At 62.7% G+C, this 14,881-nt stretch overlaps 1 protein-coding gene across 2 annotated transcripts in view; it reads left to right on the forward strand.

Moving 5' to 3' along the window:
• SORCS2 (sortilin related VPS10 domain containing receptor 2) overlaps positions 1-14,881 on the forward strand; it is a 293,979-nt gene that overhangs the window by 125,080 nt on the left and 154,018 nt on the right. For both annotated transcript variants that reach the window (XM_080660810.1, XM_080660811.1), the window contains exon 2: positions 10,691-10,758. In XM_080660810.1, coding sequence (XP_080516936.1) covers positions 10,691-10,758 — 68 coding nt within the window. The remainder of the gene's footprint in view (positions 1-10,690; positions 10,759-14,881) is intronic.

Raw genomic sequence — 14,881 nt, forward strand, 5'->3', positions numbered from 1 at the left:
AGGGGGGCCTGGTTGCTTCCTTCTCCCCGAGGCCGGGGGCTGCGGCCTTCACGGAGGAGCCCTGCTCCCGCGGAGGCCGTTGGCGGCGATTTGGAATCCCCGGGAGCTCCGTGGCCGGGCCGCGGATGTAATGACTTGGGGATGAGCTGAGCTGCCAGGGGCTCCGCCTTCACGCCGGCCCCGGAGACACGGGGTGGGGGTGCTGTCGGCTCGCTGTGGGTCCTGGTCCCGGCTCCTCACTGAGCAGCTGCACAGCCGTGGGGGTGTCTGAGCTGTGTCCTCATCATTAAATACAGTCTACCCTGCAGGGCACACAGCAAGCCGGGGTGGCCACAAGGGTCGGTCACATAGGCAGCTGCCTGCGGGGTTCATAGCCCCGTTTTCTCTTAAGGCGTCCCCTGGCCCCTCGCGGGGGTTTCTCAGCTTGGCCGTGGTGACGTTTGTTCTTGTGGGGCCGCCCTGTGCCCCGCAGGCTGTCTAGTAGCACCCTGGCCTCTTCCCGATAGTGGCAGTAACCCCCCGACATTGCCAAATGCCCCCCGTCTGAGAACCACGGCCCTGGCCTCTGGGCCCAGCCTGGAGAGATGTCTGGGCAGCGTGTGCCCGCAGCGGCTGGCCTGGCTTCTCCTGCCGCCGTGCAGGCGTCCCATCCTGCACCCCGGCCACGCGTGCCGCTAAGTGGTCATCGGTGTGGCCGTCATTCCCGGGGGAGACGAGCATGAGCACAGGCCTTTGCAGAAACACGTGCTCACTGTCCTCGGAGTGGGGTGCCTGGGGCGTATGATACGTGTGTGTGTGTGTGTGTGTGTGTGTGTGTGTGTGTGTGTAACTTTCTAAGCAGATTGTTTCCAAAGCAGCTGCCCCTCTGGCCATCCGTCCCCTGAGCTGCCCCTCCTCCTCGTCAGCACGTGGTATCGTCAACTCCACATGTGAGCCTCTAAGAAGGGCGTGGTGATAGCGTGCGATCGAATGCCCATTGCTCTGGTTCATGCCACTAGCATCTTCCCAGGCACGTACGGGCCGTGCATACCTTTTCGTTGGGAAAGGGAATGTTCAGTTGTGTGGGCCATTTTGATTGTCCCCTTTGCCTCTGTATTGCAGAATTTTTAGGGTTTCTATGTCCTGGATTCGAATCCTTTGCCAGGTGTGTGTTTTGCAAACATTTCCTCCCAGGCTGCGGCTTATCTTTTCCACTTCTCAACGTTGTCACTGGGGCAAAAGTTTTTTATATCAATGAAGTCAGTGACGCGTACATCCGGCCCGGTGCATGGAAATTCATGTACTGGAGGGGGGGGGGGGTCCCTCAGCCTGGCCTGCCCCCTCTCACAGTCCGTGAGCCCTCAGGGGCGGAAGGTGATCTGGCGATCAGGGGAAGGCGACGCCCCCATCACACCTCTGCTGCTGCCACTGCCGGCAGCGCAGGCCTCGGCCGGCCCTGGTTACGTGAGCCTCGGGCGGCCCTGGGCGGCTGGGGGGCTGAGGGGACTGGGCGCCGTCATCTTGTGGCTGTGGGCGCCACCATCTTTGAGGGCGTGGCAGTCAGTTAGCATATTGCCTCCTTATTAGCTGTGGGTGCCGCCACCTTTGCGATGGTGTGAGGGTTAATTAGCACATTCCCTCTTTATTAGATAGGATATTTTTGGTCCCTGCTTTTATGTCTTCCCTAAGAGCCTTTGACGACCCCAAAGCCACTAAGGTGTCTCCCCCGTTTTGTGAGTTTTAGGGTGTGTTGAGGTCTAGGACCCGTTTTGAGTTGATGTCTGCCTGTGGTGCAGGCATGGCTTCGAATGCTGACAAGCAGATGTGTCCGCCCAGCCCCGAACTGGGGACAGTGATGGGTGACAGGTCACGCCTCCTGCCCATGGTCTGACTCCGGGGGAGGGAAGGCTCACAAAGCCACAGGGCCGTGGTCTCCGCGGGACCTGCACCGCTGGCCTTGCACCTGAACGCTGAGGCCACGTGGGGCGGGTGCTGGCGTGGTCCTGCCGGATGTGCGCGTCACTGGCTCCCGTCGCTGCCCCAGGCAGGCAGGGCTCTCCATCCTGGCCTTTGTCTCTCTGAGCTGGATGGACATGGCTGTTTTAGCCCTGACGTGAGGATCCACAGCTGGCGATGACAGCCAGGCTGGCCCAGAAGTTTCCATGTGGAGCCGGATTTGACAGGTCTGTCCTATACCATGTCACCCCTGTGAAGGCAGCGAAGGCAGCGGGAGGTACAATTCAGCCACATGTTCGGGTCCCTGCAGAATTGTCCCCGTCCTCGTCCTCGGAGGAGGATACAGCGGCTGTCCCTCCCCCCCCCCCAACCCCCTACCCCGGGAGGGCTCGTCATCAGATTCCAGGGGGGAGAGCTTGCTTTGTGTGTCCAGGAACCAGGACTGCCGCCATTTCCTCCCCTCTAGGCAAGCTCCCTGCCCACGTCCCTCTCGTGGCATGAGATGTGTTTCTTCTCTGCTTTTAACTAGAATGCCTTCCAGGGGTCCTCAAACTTTTTAAACAGGGAGCCAGTTCACTGTCCCTCAGACCGTTGGAGGGCTGGACTATAGTTTAAAAAAAAAACTATGAACAAATTCCTATGCGCACTGCGGGCCCGGGACGAGTCGGCTGCTAAGCAGGACAGGCAGTGGCACCCAGCGGGCCGGATAAATGTCCTTGGTGGGCCGCATGTGGCCTGCGGGCCGTAGTTTGAGGACCCCTGCCTTAGATTAAGTGGAAATACTCAGAGACGCCAGGGTCATGTTTCTTTATCTGAAAAGAAACATTCAAGGTCACGGTCACCAGTTTGATTGGTGACCGTGACCTTGAACGGAACGAACATCTCTGGTGAAATACTGGGTCGCTTCTCACCTGGCTAAGCTTTATTATTGGGGGTCTATTCAGACAAGTCGAGCACGTTTGTGGGGTGCCTTCCCTTCCCCGCTGCCGGGAGAACCCCTGTGTGCCAGGCCTTGCCCAGGGCACCCCAGGCCGTGGCCTGTGTCCACTGCCCCCCGCAGGCCCGCTCCCCACGCCGATGTCAGCGGCGGCTGGGAATGAGCCGAGGCCTGCCCGCCAGGTTCGCACGGTCTGCGACGGCTCAGCGAGAGGGTCACGTCCCTCCTGCCCCATGCTCCACCTGGACGCAGGCTTTTTATTGACCTTGGCCAAGGCAGGCAGGCAGAGCAGGGAGCCTCGGATCAGATCCGCTCCATGCTCCATATCATCGATCGGGTTCAGTCGGTGTGTCAGTCACCCACACGTAAGGCAGGAGCGTGCGGCCAGCATGGCATTCCGTTGCCCTCTGACCCTGCGCCGGGGAGGGTGGCTGAGAGGCTGGGCTGGGGGGAGGCAGATTCGAGAACGAGCCATCTCTCACGAGGATTGCTTTGAAAATAAGGATTCTTTCAGAAACCACACGTGGGCTGAGGTTTAGTCCTTCATTGATGGGTTTGTAGCAAGTTCAGTGGGAGCTGGGCCACCTGAGCGCTGGCCAGGGGGGAGGGAGGTCAGGTGTCTACAGGGGGGCCACGGGGAGCAGACGCAGCCCATGTGGTCCCCCAGGCAGGGAGATAGGTTCAGCCAAACCTGAGGAGGGGCTGTGCCAGGTGGGGAGCTCCCCGTCACATGAGGTATGCAAGCTCAAAGGCCCGCTGGCTGGATGCTGCGACTGCAGTGACGTGGGCATGAGAAGCACAGGTATTAGTCTCCCCACTAAGCCGCCTTCTCGCCACGGGAGGCGGGTGCTCTTGGGTCCCATTTACGGGTGGGATGCCCAAGGCTGGAGAGATGGCAGCGTGCCGCGCCGGCTCCCCGCACGGGCAAAACCCGTTTCTACGCAGCGGCCTGGGGCTCTCTAGAACAGGCGTCCTCAAACTACGGCCCGCGGGCCACAGGCGGCCCGCCGAGGACATGGATCCGGCCCGCCGGGTGCCGCTGCCTGTCCTGCTTAGCAGCCGACGCGTCCCGGGCCCGCAGTGCGCATAGGAATTTGTTCATAGTTTTTTTTTTAAACTATAGCCCGGCCCTCCCACGGTCTGAGGGACAGTGAACTGGCCCCCTGTTTAAAACGTTTGAGGACCCCTGCTCTAGAAGCAGGCCTCCTTGTTTGCAGGGTTCACGCAGAGACCTCCGCACAAGCCCGTGTTCCTTTAGGCCGCGGCGCTGAGGGGACGCGGCGAGGACAGCCGCCATCACGTGCTTTTAGAAATCACCGGATGTCATTTCCAAAACGCCTTCTGCCAGCGCTCAAGACTTTCAAGGCACGGCTGTGGCGGTTTGCCTCTCTGGCCCCGGCCCCCCTCCCGGTCTGTGGCTGCATTCTGCCCTCCTGCTGCCCAGCCCCGCCGGGGCGGGATGGGGGTGGGGTGGGGGCAGACATCGGCCGTCACAGGTCCCACGCCGCGTATTTCTCAGACGAGGCCACTCCCAGAGCCGTGTGAGCACCAGCGTGCCCGGGAGGCCGTCTGTGCAGGTGTCAAGGGGACAGTCTCCCTCGGGGTCACGATCTCGAGGCCGCCGGGGTCATGGCTGCCCGTGTGTCCGAAAGCCCAGGTGAGGGCCCACGAGGCCGCGGTCCCTGTGCTCAGAGGCACACGCCACACCGGCCAGGGGTTCGGGCTCCGGTGAGCCTCCCCCAAGCCCGCTCGGCGCGGAGGGCCGCTCTCCCCGAGCCCCACAGGGTCGGGGCTGTACAGAACGGCATCCTCCAGGGTGGGCCTTGCTCTTAGCCTGGTTCTGTTCAGAAGCTGCAGCTGCTGGCAGCTCTCCACAGTCTCACCCGCGTTTCCCGTCGGGGGAGTCGCGCTTGCGAGGGAGTGAGCTCCCCGTCCCTGGATTCCTGGCTCATTGCCGGGAGGAAGCTGTGGGGTGGGGGTGGGGGGTTTCTGCCGTCAGGGAAGCTGGGGTTTTCTAAGGTGTGGGACTCTGCAGCTGGGCGGATCCAGGACAGGAGCTGATGGGGGGTGGCGGGGTCGTGGTCCTCAGGACCTCACTGCCAGGGAGGGGTCTGGGCGTGGACACACCTGTGGCTTTTGCTCCGGGGAGGGCAGCGCCGTCCTCCTCACCTGCATTTGGGCGACTTTGCCAGCTGCACGGTGAGGTCCCGTGTGACAGCTCCAGGCTTCACGGCCCAGCGGGGCCCCAAGACCAGGCGCCTCCTGAGAGGCCCACCCCGGTCGGGACCCCGAGAGTGTGGAGCTGATTTTCTGCTCGCCCCCCAGGGCACGGGAAGGGCTCACTGGCCCAGAGACTGGCCCGCAAACCCTGAATCGGGCAGGAGATTGCCCTGCTGGGCCTGTGTGACCCTGAGATTCGCAGCAGCGCCCCCTACAGGACAGTGCCTAAGCCACTGCGCTGGGGGAGGGAGGGAGTCCCGACCACCTGCATTGGAGAGCCGGGTGCCAGAGGGTGTGGGGCGCTGACCGCAGGCCCATCCAGAGTGGGGGGCAGCGGGGGACTGCGGGGTCCGTGGCTCCGGCAGACACAGGCTCCACGCCAGGACCCACAAGGCATTTAGGGACCCCCAAAAATGTCTTAATTTCCTTTAAGATCAGAAGAGAAATAAATTTCTAGGTCAAGGAAACAATTTGATATATAATAGGAATACATTCTTCTCTCTACCAATGCAACCCTAAGATATCACTGTTAGTATTTTTATGGAGGAAGTGGCCCAGGAAAGCCCCGAGGCCTCCGGCCCCCCCGGAAGTCGGTTTGCACCCCAAATGGCTAAGGGGATGGGTCCAGACACAGGAACAGGACCTCTGTCCTTTTCTCCGGCACTCGGGGGATGAGGAATCGGTCTGTGTGACCCTGAGCTCAGTGGGCCCCCAGGCCTCTTCCCGAGCTGGCGTGTGACCCCCAGGCCCCTGCTTTCCCGGCAGCCCTGAGACTGGCCTTCGGGGTGCCGGCTGGCCAGTCTGGCCCAGGGATGTGGCTCAGAGCTGCTGTGGCCCAGACCTCGGCCTCCCCACAGCCTCCCTCTCTTTTCACCTGCCTCGTCTTTGTCCCCAGCTCCTCTGTGCTGACGTGACAGCCTCGTTTCCAAAGAGGAATTCTTGGAAGACACGAGCATATAGTTCTGTGGCTGCGGACGGGCGGGGAGGGCCCTGGAGCCTGGTGGGGGCGGGGGCCGGGTTCTGGTTGAAAACCGGGATCAGCCATTCCAGGAGGTCCCGGGTACTTCGTATGCTGCCTGTCGTGTGGCAGGGACCACATCCGTTTATCCATCACCGTCATTGCCGTAACCAGCTCCGATGAGGCCCGCTTCCCCGGGGGAAAGGACCTTGCCACTTCGTTAATAAACCGACTCGCGGTGACTATTAAAAAGGCGCGATGGTGACATCAGAGTGCAGTCAGGTTATGAGACATGGAGAGTAAATGCTGTTTTCCCAGGCCAGCTGGGTGGAAAGCCTGCCCTCACCCACCTATTAACGCTACGCTCTCCCTAAACAGACGCACTGTCAACGTGCCGCTCGCCACCGGCGCTCCCGCGGCGGGCTCCTGCCGGCTGACCGGGATTCATGGGCCCTGGCGGAGCTCGGCGCTCTCACTCTCTGTTTTTAAACACTGGGTTTCGTGCCTCTGAGAGGCGCCTGATGAATGAGGGGCTGGGCTGTCCCCTGCCTCAGCCCAGGATGGGGGACCCAGAATTTCCTGTGGTGGGACCTGGGGAGGGAGTAAGTGGGGTGCTCCGGGGAAACTCCCACCCCCTTCTGAGTCCGGCCAGCTCAGAGCGCATGGGCGCGGGGGCCGTGTACAGGGCACCTGCTGGTGGAGTCGGCTGCCGCGGTGGGGACCAGGCCTGCCAGTTCCCAGCTGTGTCACCGCCAGCAGGCGGAGCCTCCTGTCCTCGTCCGGAAGACGGGCGCGTGCCGGCGTCAGTGCCCTGGGGCCGCCCTGATGCATCATCACAAGCAGAGCGGTTAAGCCACAGACACCGGTCCTCTCCAGCTCTGCAGCCACAAGTCCACGTTCACGGTGGCAGCCTGGTTCCCTCTGAGGCCGAGCGGGCGAGGCTCTCCCAGGCCTGTCCCCCATCTCTCCCAGGCCTGTCCCCCATCTCTCCCAGGCCTGTCCCCCATCTCTTGTGGCCGGCTGGCCGTCTTCTGCCTTCACACTGTCCTCCCTTCCCGTTTGTAAGGACACCAGTCATTGGCTCATGGAATGAACTCGCTTCCATTTCCCTAGTTTTAAACAAGGCCCAGCCCCCCGGGGTCAGGACCGACTCACCTTTCTGGGGCACAGGAGTCAGCCCATGACAGGGTGACCCAGGAGGTCACGTGCGGCGGCAGATGTGCGGTGGGGTCCCGCTAGGCTCCGGGCGCGTCCAGGAGTCAGCCCGTGTGCGCGGTGGCCTCGAGGCCGTATCCGTCAAGCGTTCTCAGGGAGCCCGTTGGCTGCCCGAGGGCTCTCAGAGGACGGGGACGGACGGCCACGCCGCCATCTGCATGGGACCCGGGAAGCACACCGGAGAGCTGGGCTCCTAAGCGGGCGGCGGGGAGGGTGCTACCCTCCGGCCCTGCAGCCCCACCGCGGACCGGGAACCCCAAGGCCGAGGAAAGCCATCGGTGCGCATGTCCAGTGCTGGCCCGGGGAGTGGGGGGCCGGGTGCGCTGGGGTCTGTTGGAGGGGTGGCAGCTCGGGGGCCGGCCATTGGGCTCCTATGGAGGCTGCAGCACGGGGAGGGAGTTTGCTCACTTCTCCTGAAGGGGGGCTGCCAGCCGCAGAGGGCGTGGCCCTGTGGGCACTGAGGGATGCCATCTGGGGCCAGCATGGCTCAGAGCCTGTGCATGCAGGGCGGCCGTGCCTGCGCCCTGCAGCCATTGGCTGAGATATGGAGGGGAGGGGCCGTTATTGGTCGAGCCCTCCTCAGTGCCAGGCAGGTGCCAGGCAGGTGCCAGGCGCTCCACACATGCTCGCACACGTCATCCTCCCGGCCGCTCGGGGACGGCAGCCCCCTCCTCCGGGTTGCAGATGAAGAGGCGATGCCAGAGCGAGAAGCGTGCCCAGAGGCAGCGATGATTACAAACCATGATTCTGTGTGGTGTCCCTCCTTCCCCGCACGGGGGAAGATCAGGAAACTGGGGCGCGTGGAGCTCGAAGGTCTGACCCCAAACCCAGCTCAGAGGAGCCCCCAGGCCACCAGCTGTGGAGTCAGGGGCACTGGCCAGGGCTCCCCAGCGCAGACCCCAGTTGGGCAGCTCCTAGTTTCTTCCTGGGGCAAGCAGGCCCCCCCGGTCCCCAAATGCTCATCAGCTCAGTGGGTGAAGGTGGCGCCACTCTGTCCTCCTGCGTGAAGAGAGGGCGCGTCCTCTCCACGGAAGACGGTGACTGTGAATGGGAGCCCAGCGCAGTCGCCTCTGCCTGGCTTGTTGCCTTAGTCCCGGGATGCGTCCCTGCCCCGAAGGGCTCGTTATCCGCTGGTGAAGCGGCTCTATGAGCTATGGGGGAGGGGACAGAGTCTTGAGGACCCCGACAGGGCCTGGGGAGGGGAGGGGACACTGAACCCAGGGGCGGGGTCTTGGAGGCTTCCTGGAGGCGGTGTCAGTCAGACTGAGGTCTGAGAGTGGAGTAGGAAGTAGCGTGGGGTTGGGGGAGGGGTCCCAGGTGAGGAGTAGCTTTGCGAGGCCTGGAATGGCTGGAGCTTAGAAGGGAGGGGGGCCAAGGGGGGACTGCCACACAGCGCGAGCGGGAGGGGCACGGTCCGCTCGGTGACCGGCAGTGGCAGGATTAGGCCGTTTGGGCAGAAGTCGGGGCCAAGTGGGGGGAGGAGTCCCACGGCCCAGGTGTGCCACGGAGGGAGCCTGACGCGGGGCCTGACCAGGACGGGGTTGAGGATTTCACTCCTGATGGACCTGGGGTCCCTTCCAGCTGTCACCCTGGCTCTTTGAAGCCCCCCGTGCGCGGCGGGGCTACTGAGGAGGAATCAATAGGTTAAAAAGGCTCTCGTCTCCCACGTCCGTCCAGCCTGTCCTCGGCCTCCGCCTTCAGAGCATGCGGCCTCCCGGGCCTGGCGGAGGGAACCGCTCTGTCCCCAGCAGGAGGGCCCGCGCTGAGCGTGGTTTTAATTTTTTTAATTAATTAATTAATTAATTTTTAATATATTTTATTGATTTTTTACAGAGAGGAAGGGAGAGGGATAGAGAGTTAGAAACATCGATGAGAGAGAAACATCCATCAGCTGCCTCCTGCACACCTCCCACTGGGGATGTGCCCGCAACCAAGGTACATGCCCTTGACCGGAATCGAACCCGGGACCTTTCAGTCCGCAGGCCGACGCTCTATCCACTGGGTCAAACCTGTCAGGGCTGAGCGTGGTTTTAATCATCGCTGCCTCTGAAACGCTCGCTGTCCCCTCGGTGACATCCCTCCTCACATCTCCCGCTCTCGTCAGCAGCACACGGGCGGCAGCCATGCCGTGCGGAGACATGTCTGCTCCAGGGACGGAGCCAAGTGGTGGTGGCGGTGTGGTGACCCCACATTAGTCAGGCTGAGGGCTGCTCTGGGGACCAGGGGTGCTCCCACCGTACCTCCCGGGTTCCCATGGCAACGGGAGTGTTAGGAGGGGCCGTGGGGGCAGTGAGTGAAAGGAGATTTGACGGGCCGGGAAATGCAGCGGCTGGCAGGTACCCGGGAGCGGCGGCGGCCCCCCCAGGCGAATCCTCCTGTCCTCGCTGCTCGTGCGGTTGTTGTGAAGAACTCGGGGTGCTCTCAGACACACGTTTTCATTCTTAGAGACAGCAGCACTTTTTGCGCAGGCCGGCCGTGACAGCTGCTGCTAGGTAGGGCCCAGGGTGGGGGGATGGTTTTAACAATGAAGAGTGTGTGTGTGTGCTCTGTGTGTGTGTTGTGTGTGCGATGCATGTGTGCATGCGTGTCGTGTGTATGCTGCATGTATGTGCATACGTGCATGCGGTCTGCGTGTGCACCGTGCGTGCGCATGTGCGCATGTGTATGTGTGTGTGCTGTGCGTGTGTTTTGTGGGTGTGTGCTGCGTGTGCGTGCGTGTGTATGTGCTCTATGTGCGTGAATGTGTATGTGTGTGCACTGCGTGTGTGTGCGTGCATGTGTGTGCTCTGTGTGTGTGTGCTGCGTGTGTGTGCACATGCATGTGTATGTGTGCGCACTGTGGTGACCTTTGGCCTGGCCCCGGCCAACGGGCTGTCTGGCTTGCCCTCCCTAACCCGCTGTCCTGGGCTCTGCCCTCAGCACCGGCGTCTGGGGAGAGTCCTGACCGCCCCTGCTGGGCCTGCGCTGGGCTTGGTGGCAGCCCCTGCAGTAGCAGCCGCCTGGTGTCCGGGGTTCTCCAAGGTGCCAGGGGGGCAGAGCCCCAGCTTCGGAAGCCTGGCCAGGTGCATCCTGTACTCACTCTGGGACTACTGCCTTGGCGGGCCCTTTGACCTCAGTGGGCCCTTTGACCTCAGCTGGAGGTTGTCCAGGGCTGGGTGTGAATTGTTCCCGCTGAGTGGCAGCTACTGGGCGACCTCATAGGACCGGGAGGTCATTCGAAGGGCAGGAGCGAGGGGTCAGGGCCCTCATCAGCTCCTGTCTGTGCCCGTGTGCAGGCGGCCGAGCCTGGGGATGCTGGCTGGTGGGCGGGGGGGCGGGGGTGGCAGCCGATACCCGCGACCCCAGTCCTGTGGGGGGAGTCATTGCATCCTTCCCTGAGAACCTGGACCCCCACTGATTTCTGCCTCTTCCTGTTGCCACCACAGGTGATCTTGATCCTGACCAAGTACTACCACGCCGACGCAGAGAAGGTGCTGGAAAGTTCTCTGTGGCGGTAAGTCAGCCCGAGGGGGTCCTTCCTCCTGGCGTCTCTGAGGGGTGCAGCCGTGCGTGTGGGCGGCCTGGCGGCCTGTCTTCCACTTGAAAAGGCGAATAGGAGGTGCTGGAGGCAAAGAGGCGCGTGGCCAGTGGGCGCACAGCCTGCGGGACACACAGCTCCGGACTGCGCTGTCTCCTCGGTTCTTCCTGCTTCTCCCCTCCGCGCCCTCCGGAGGCAGGGTTCGCGGCGGGAACCCAGGTCGGGTACGGCTCCCTGGGCTCCGAGCTCCGGGCGCAGCTCCTGGGGTCCAGCCACCCGCCGATTCCTTCAGGCTCAGCCGAGAGGCTTGGCAAACGGAGACCCGGGCCGCGCGCGGGAGAGCTCTTTGTCGGTGAAATGTGACTGCGGTCCCAGCGTTAGGCGGGCCTTCGACGCTTCCAGTGAGGCGGCCCGCGGGGAACGCGCCGGGAGGTTGGCACCCTCCGTTTACATCTGCTCCCCGAGGCGCCGAGGGGCGGCGGGCGCCCAGGCCCCGCTGTGGCTTCACAGGTCCCCCCGGGCGAGGACTGTGTCCTCGGCGGGCCACGCCGCTCCCGCGTCCTCACTGAACCATCTTGGTCTCCACGATGTGTTGCCGGAGGAATAACTCGCTGCTTTTTCTATTTCACATCCATGCACTACATCACCGCCCGCGGCCCGGACGCCGGGCTGTGCCAGCCCCGGGAGCGGGTGGGTTCCGGCTCTGGCTCACGATGCGCGGGTTCTTGCTGGGGCCGCGTGATGCTGGGGAAGTTACTGAAATGCCGCCCGGAGCCGGCCCCGCTCTGCTGGCTCAGGAACGGCGTGGGGTCGGGCCGCGAGCTTGCTCACCCCGGGGGTGCGTGAGGCCGAGATGGGGATGAGCCACTCACGCAGCCCTGAGATTTCCCACGGCGGCGGCCAAGCGCCTCCCACCAGCTCCGCAGCGTGGCCGGCCTCCGGGCCCACCTGCCTGTCCTCCGGTCCTTCCAGCCTCAGGATGGATCCTAGAGAGAGGACAGATGGCTCATCCCCCTCCCCCCGCCCCCGCCTCATTACTTTACGTCCTGGTTGATTTTCATTGAGCCTTGAAGCAGCTCGCCCACCAGGAGAGGCTGGAGGGACGCCCTCGGATGGCCCCTCCGGTGGTGGGTCAGGCGGTTCGTTGTTGGGACGGGAGTGGACACGTGTGAGCACCACGGTTCCAGCCCATTCTGTTCTCCCGGCTGCTCTGTGAGGTGGTGTTCCAGGCTCGGTGTCAGGGGAGACGCCTGGGGAGGGGCCCCTCTTTTTTTTAAAAAAGGTGTTTTTTTATTGATGTCAGAGAGGAAGGGAGAGGGAGTGATAGAAACATCAGTGATGAGAGAGAATCATGGACCGGCTGCTTCCTGCACGCCCCACACTGGGGATCGAGCCCGCAACCCGGGTCTGTGCCCTGACGGGGAATCGAACTGTGATCTCCTGGTTCATAGGTCGACGCTCAACCACTGAGCCCCGCCGGCCGGGCACGGGGGGCCCTCTTGGAGGTGGGTGGTCCGAGGATGGGTCCCCCTGGCTGCAGAGTGGACAGAGACCCTTGAGTCCTCTCTCCCCCCGAGTGGATCCTGAGCCCCTTGCTCGCCCCACTCCTGCGTGTCGGCGTCTGAAGGGCCGAGGCGTCCAGAAGGCCGGGTCCGGCAGCTCCTCCGCGCAGCGAGACGGGAAATGAGCTGACCTGGAATGCTGTCGGAATGGCGCACGGTCCTTCCTGGCGTGACCCGTGCCTACACGGACGGAGTTGGGTGTAGTTAGACTTGGCTGCGGGTTCTGGTGGGAGCTGGGGGGGTGGGGGGTGAGGACTGACCTGGGCCAGCCGCGTGGCCTGGGGACCTGGACTCCTTGTTTATGGGCTTGGGGCTCAGGATTCGTCAGAAGCAGGTTGGGGGAGCCTGACCCTGAGCCTGACCCTGACCCTGACCCTGACCCTAGCGGGGCTCCTTCTCCCCCTGAGAGCCTCAGTCTCCTTACCCGTGAGGGGGTAAAACACCCCCGCGTGGGAGGCTGTGAGGCCCGAGGCAGAGTACATATGACACGTCCCTGGAACAGCGCGCCGTCTAAATTTAGCTTTTCGCCGAGCAAATCAACAGATTCTAATTTCCCATGTTCCTCTCCATCCGTGTCTCTATACGCAGAGGCTCCTCTCCTTTATTAACAATGCTTGCAGAAGCATCACTCATTTCCAGAAAGTTCCCCCACCACCCCACCCGCTGGGTGCAATGACTCTTTGTTTATCTTATCCTTTCCCCCCTCTAATCCTCACTGGAGGACATGTTTTTATTGATGTTTAGAGAGAGGAAGGGAGAGAGAGAGAGGAACATCAATATCGACAGTTTGCAGACAGTTTGCACCCCGTACTTGCCCTGACCAGGAATCGAACCCACAACCTCTGGTGCACGGGACGATGCTCCACCCACCGGAGCCGCCCGGCCAGGGCCGTCTTACCTTCTTGCTGCTGCCAGGCCTGTGTCGTTCGGCCCGGTGCAGCGTCCGTGTTCTTCCCCCGATGCGGAGAATGTCCGCATTACCCTTCTCTCACCACCTAATTGTGGCCCCTGGAGCCGGCCCATCCGAATGCTTAGCTCCGTGGCCGCCATAAAAAATGCAGGCGTGTCGCTCGCCTTCTCCCTCGGTCCCTGGGTCCCTGGGCTGAGTCCCGGGGAGTCTGACAGCGCCGTGTGTGGGGGCAGAGTGATGGTGGCCCTTGCAGACCGCCTTGCTTTTCAGGAGGAAAGCAGGCCTCGCCTGGGGCAGTGCCCGCCTCCGGCTGCGGGGCCGCGGGGCCTGACGGCTCTCGACAGTGATCTCAGGGCCAGACGGGCTGCGGCGTGGCTCTCACCCGCACCCCTGGCTCCCGGGCCCAGTGGGGGCGCGCAGCCCCTGTGTTCATTCCTCCGGTGACCGCTCTCTGCTCGGCCCCACTCTCTGGGGACCCATGGGAGGTGTTTCGAAGTGGAAGACCGCCGTTGGTCTCTGCTGGGGATGCCCCCCGCCCCGTCTGCTGTTTCAGGCCCTGTGGGTGGCGGCCGCCTGGGGGGCGATGTGGGGGCCAGGCGTGCAGAGCCGGCCCGATGCTGTGAGACAAGCGGGCGGGGCCCGGGAGCAGCCTGAGCCAGAGAGGACGTGGGCGCTGGCCCACCTGCCCATGACGCAGCCCTGGGACTGTGACCTCCCACCCACCAGGGAGCACAGGGCCCAGCAGGCAATGGAAGTGTTCCCCTCGCCCTCCCCCAGGGACTTGGGGTCCTGGGATTAGTTGGGGCCAGTGGGTGGAGCCTGGGGATAATGTGGAATGAAGGCCTCGGTGCTTCCAACCTCGCCCAGCCCAGCCCAGCCCAGCCCCGATGCCTGGCTGTGACGATGTTAATTTCTTTTTTCTTTTTTTTTAAATATATTTTATTGATTTTTTACAGAGAGGAAGGGAGAGGGAAAGAGAGTTAGAAACATCGATGAGAGAGAAACATTGATCAGCTGCCTCCTGCACACCCCCTACTGGGGATGTGCCTGCAACCAAGATACATGCCCTTGACCGGAATCGAACCCGGGACCCTTCAGTCCGCAGGCCGACGCTCTATCCACTGAGCCACACCGGTCAGGGCTGTTAATTTCTTTTCTTTCCGTTTGGGAGCTCCATCTCTTAAAGATACAGCAGCACAGAGTCTGACCAGGCCCAACTCCCTCCCCCCCCCGCCCCCCTGCACCAGGCCAGCGCCTGCCCAGGAGTCACCCTGCCCTGAAATTGGTGTAGGTCATTCCCAAGTATGCTTATGTGTTAAGTACACGTGCGTGTCTGTCCACAGTCAGTATGTCCTGCTGTTCAGTATGTTTTAGAAACGGACAAAAATGGCGTCATGCTGCCCTTTGAAGCCGATTTCCCCTCCTATGGTGTATGCGGTGATTCACTGTGGGGCGTGCCTCCACGGGCTGACTTAGGCCCCCTCCGCGGGGGGAGCCTGCGGATCCTCCTCCCAGGGCTCTGCTCTCCCATCAGGGCTCGGGGGGTGACCAGTGTGTGTCCCCACCTTCCCTTTCTCTCCGGCCACCAGTCTGTCTGCGGTGAGTCCTGCTCCAGGTCTCGGGGTCT

Source organism: Plecotus auritus (assembly GCF_963455305.1).
Source record: "Plecotus auritus genome assembly, chromosome: 1".
Taxonomy (NCBI): domain Eukaryota; kingdom Metazoa; phylum Chordata; class Mammalia; order Chiroptera; family Vespertilionidae; genus Plecotus; species Plecotus auritus.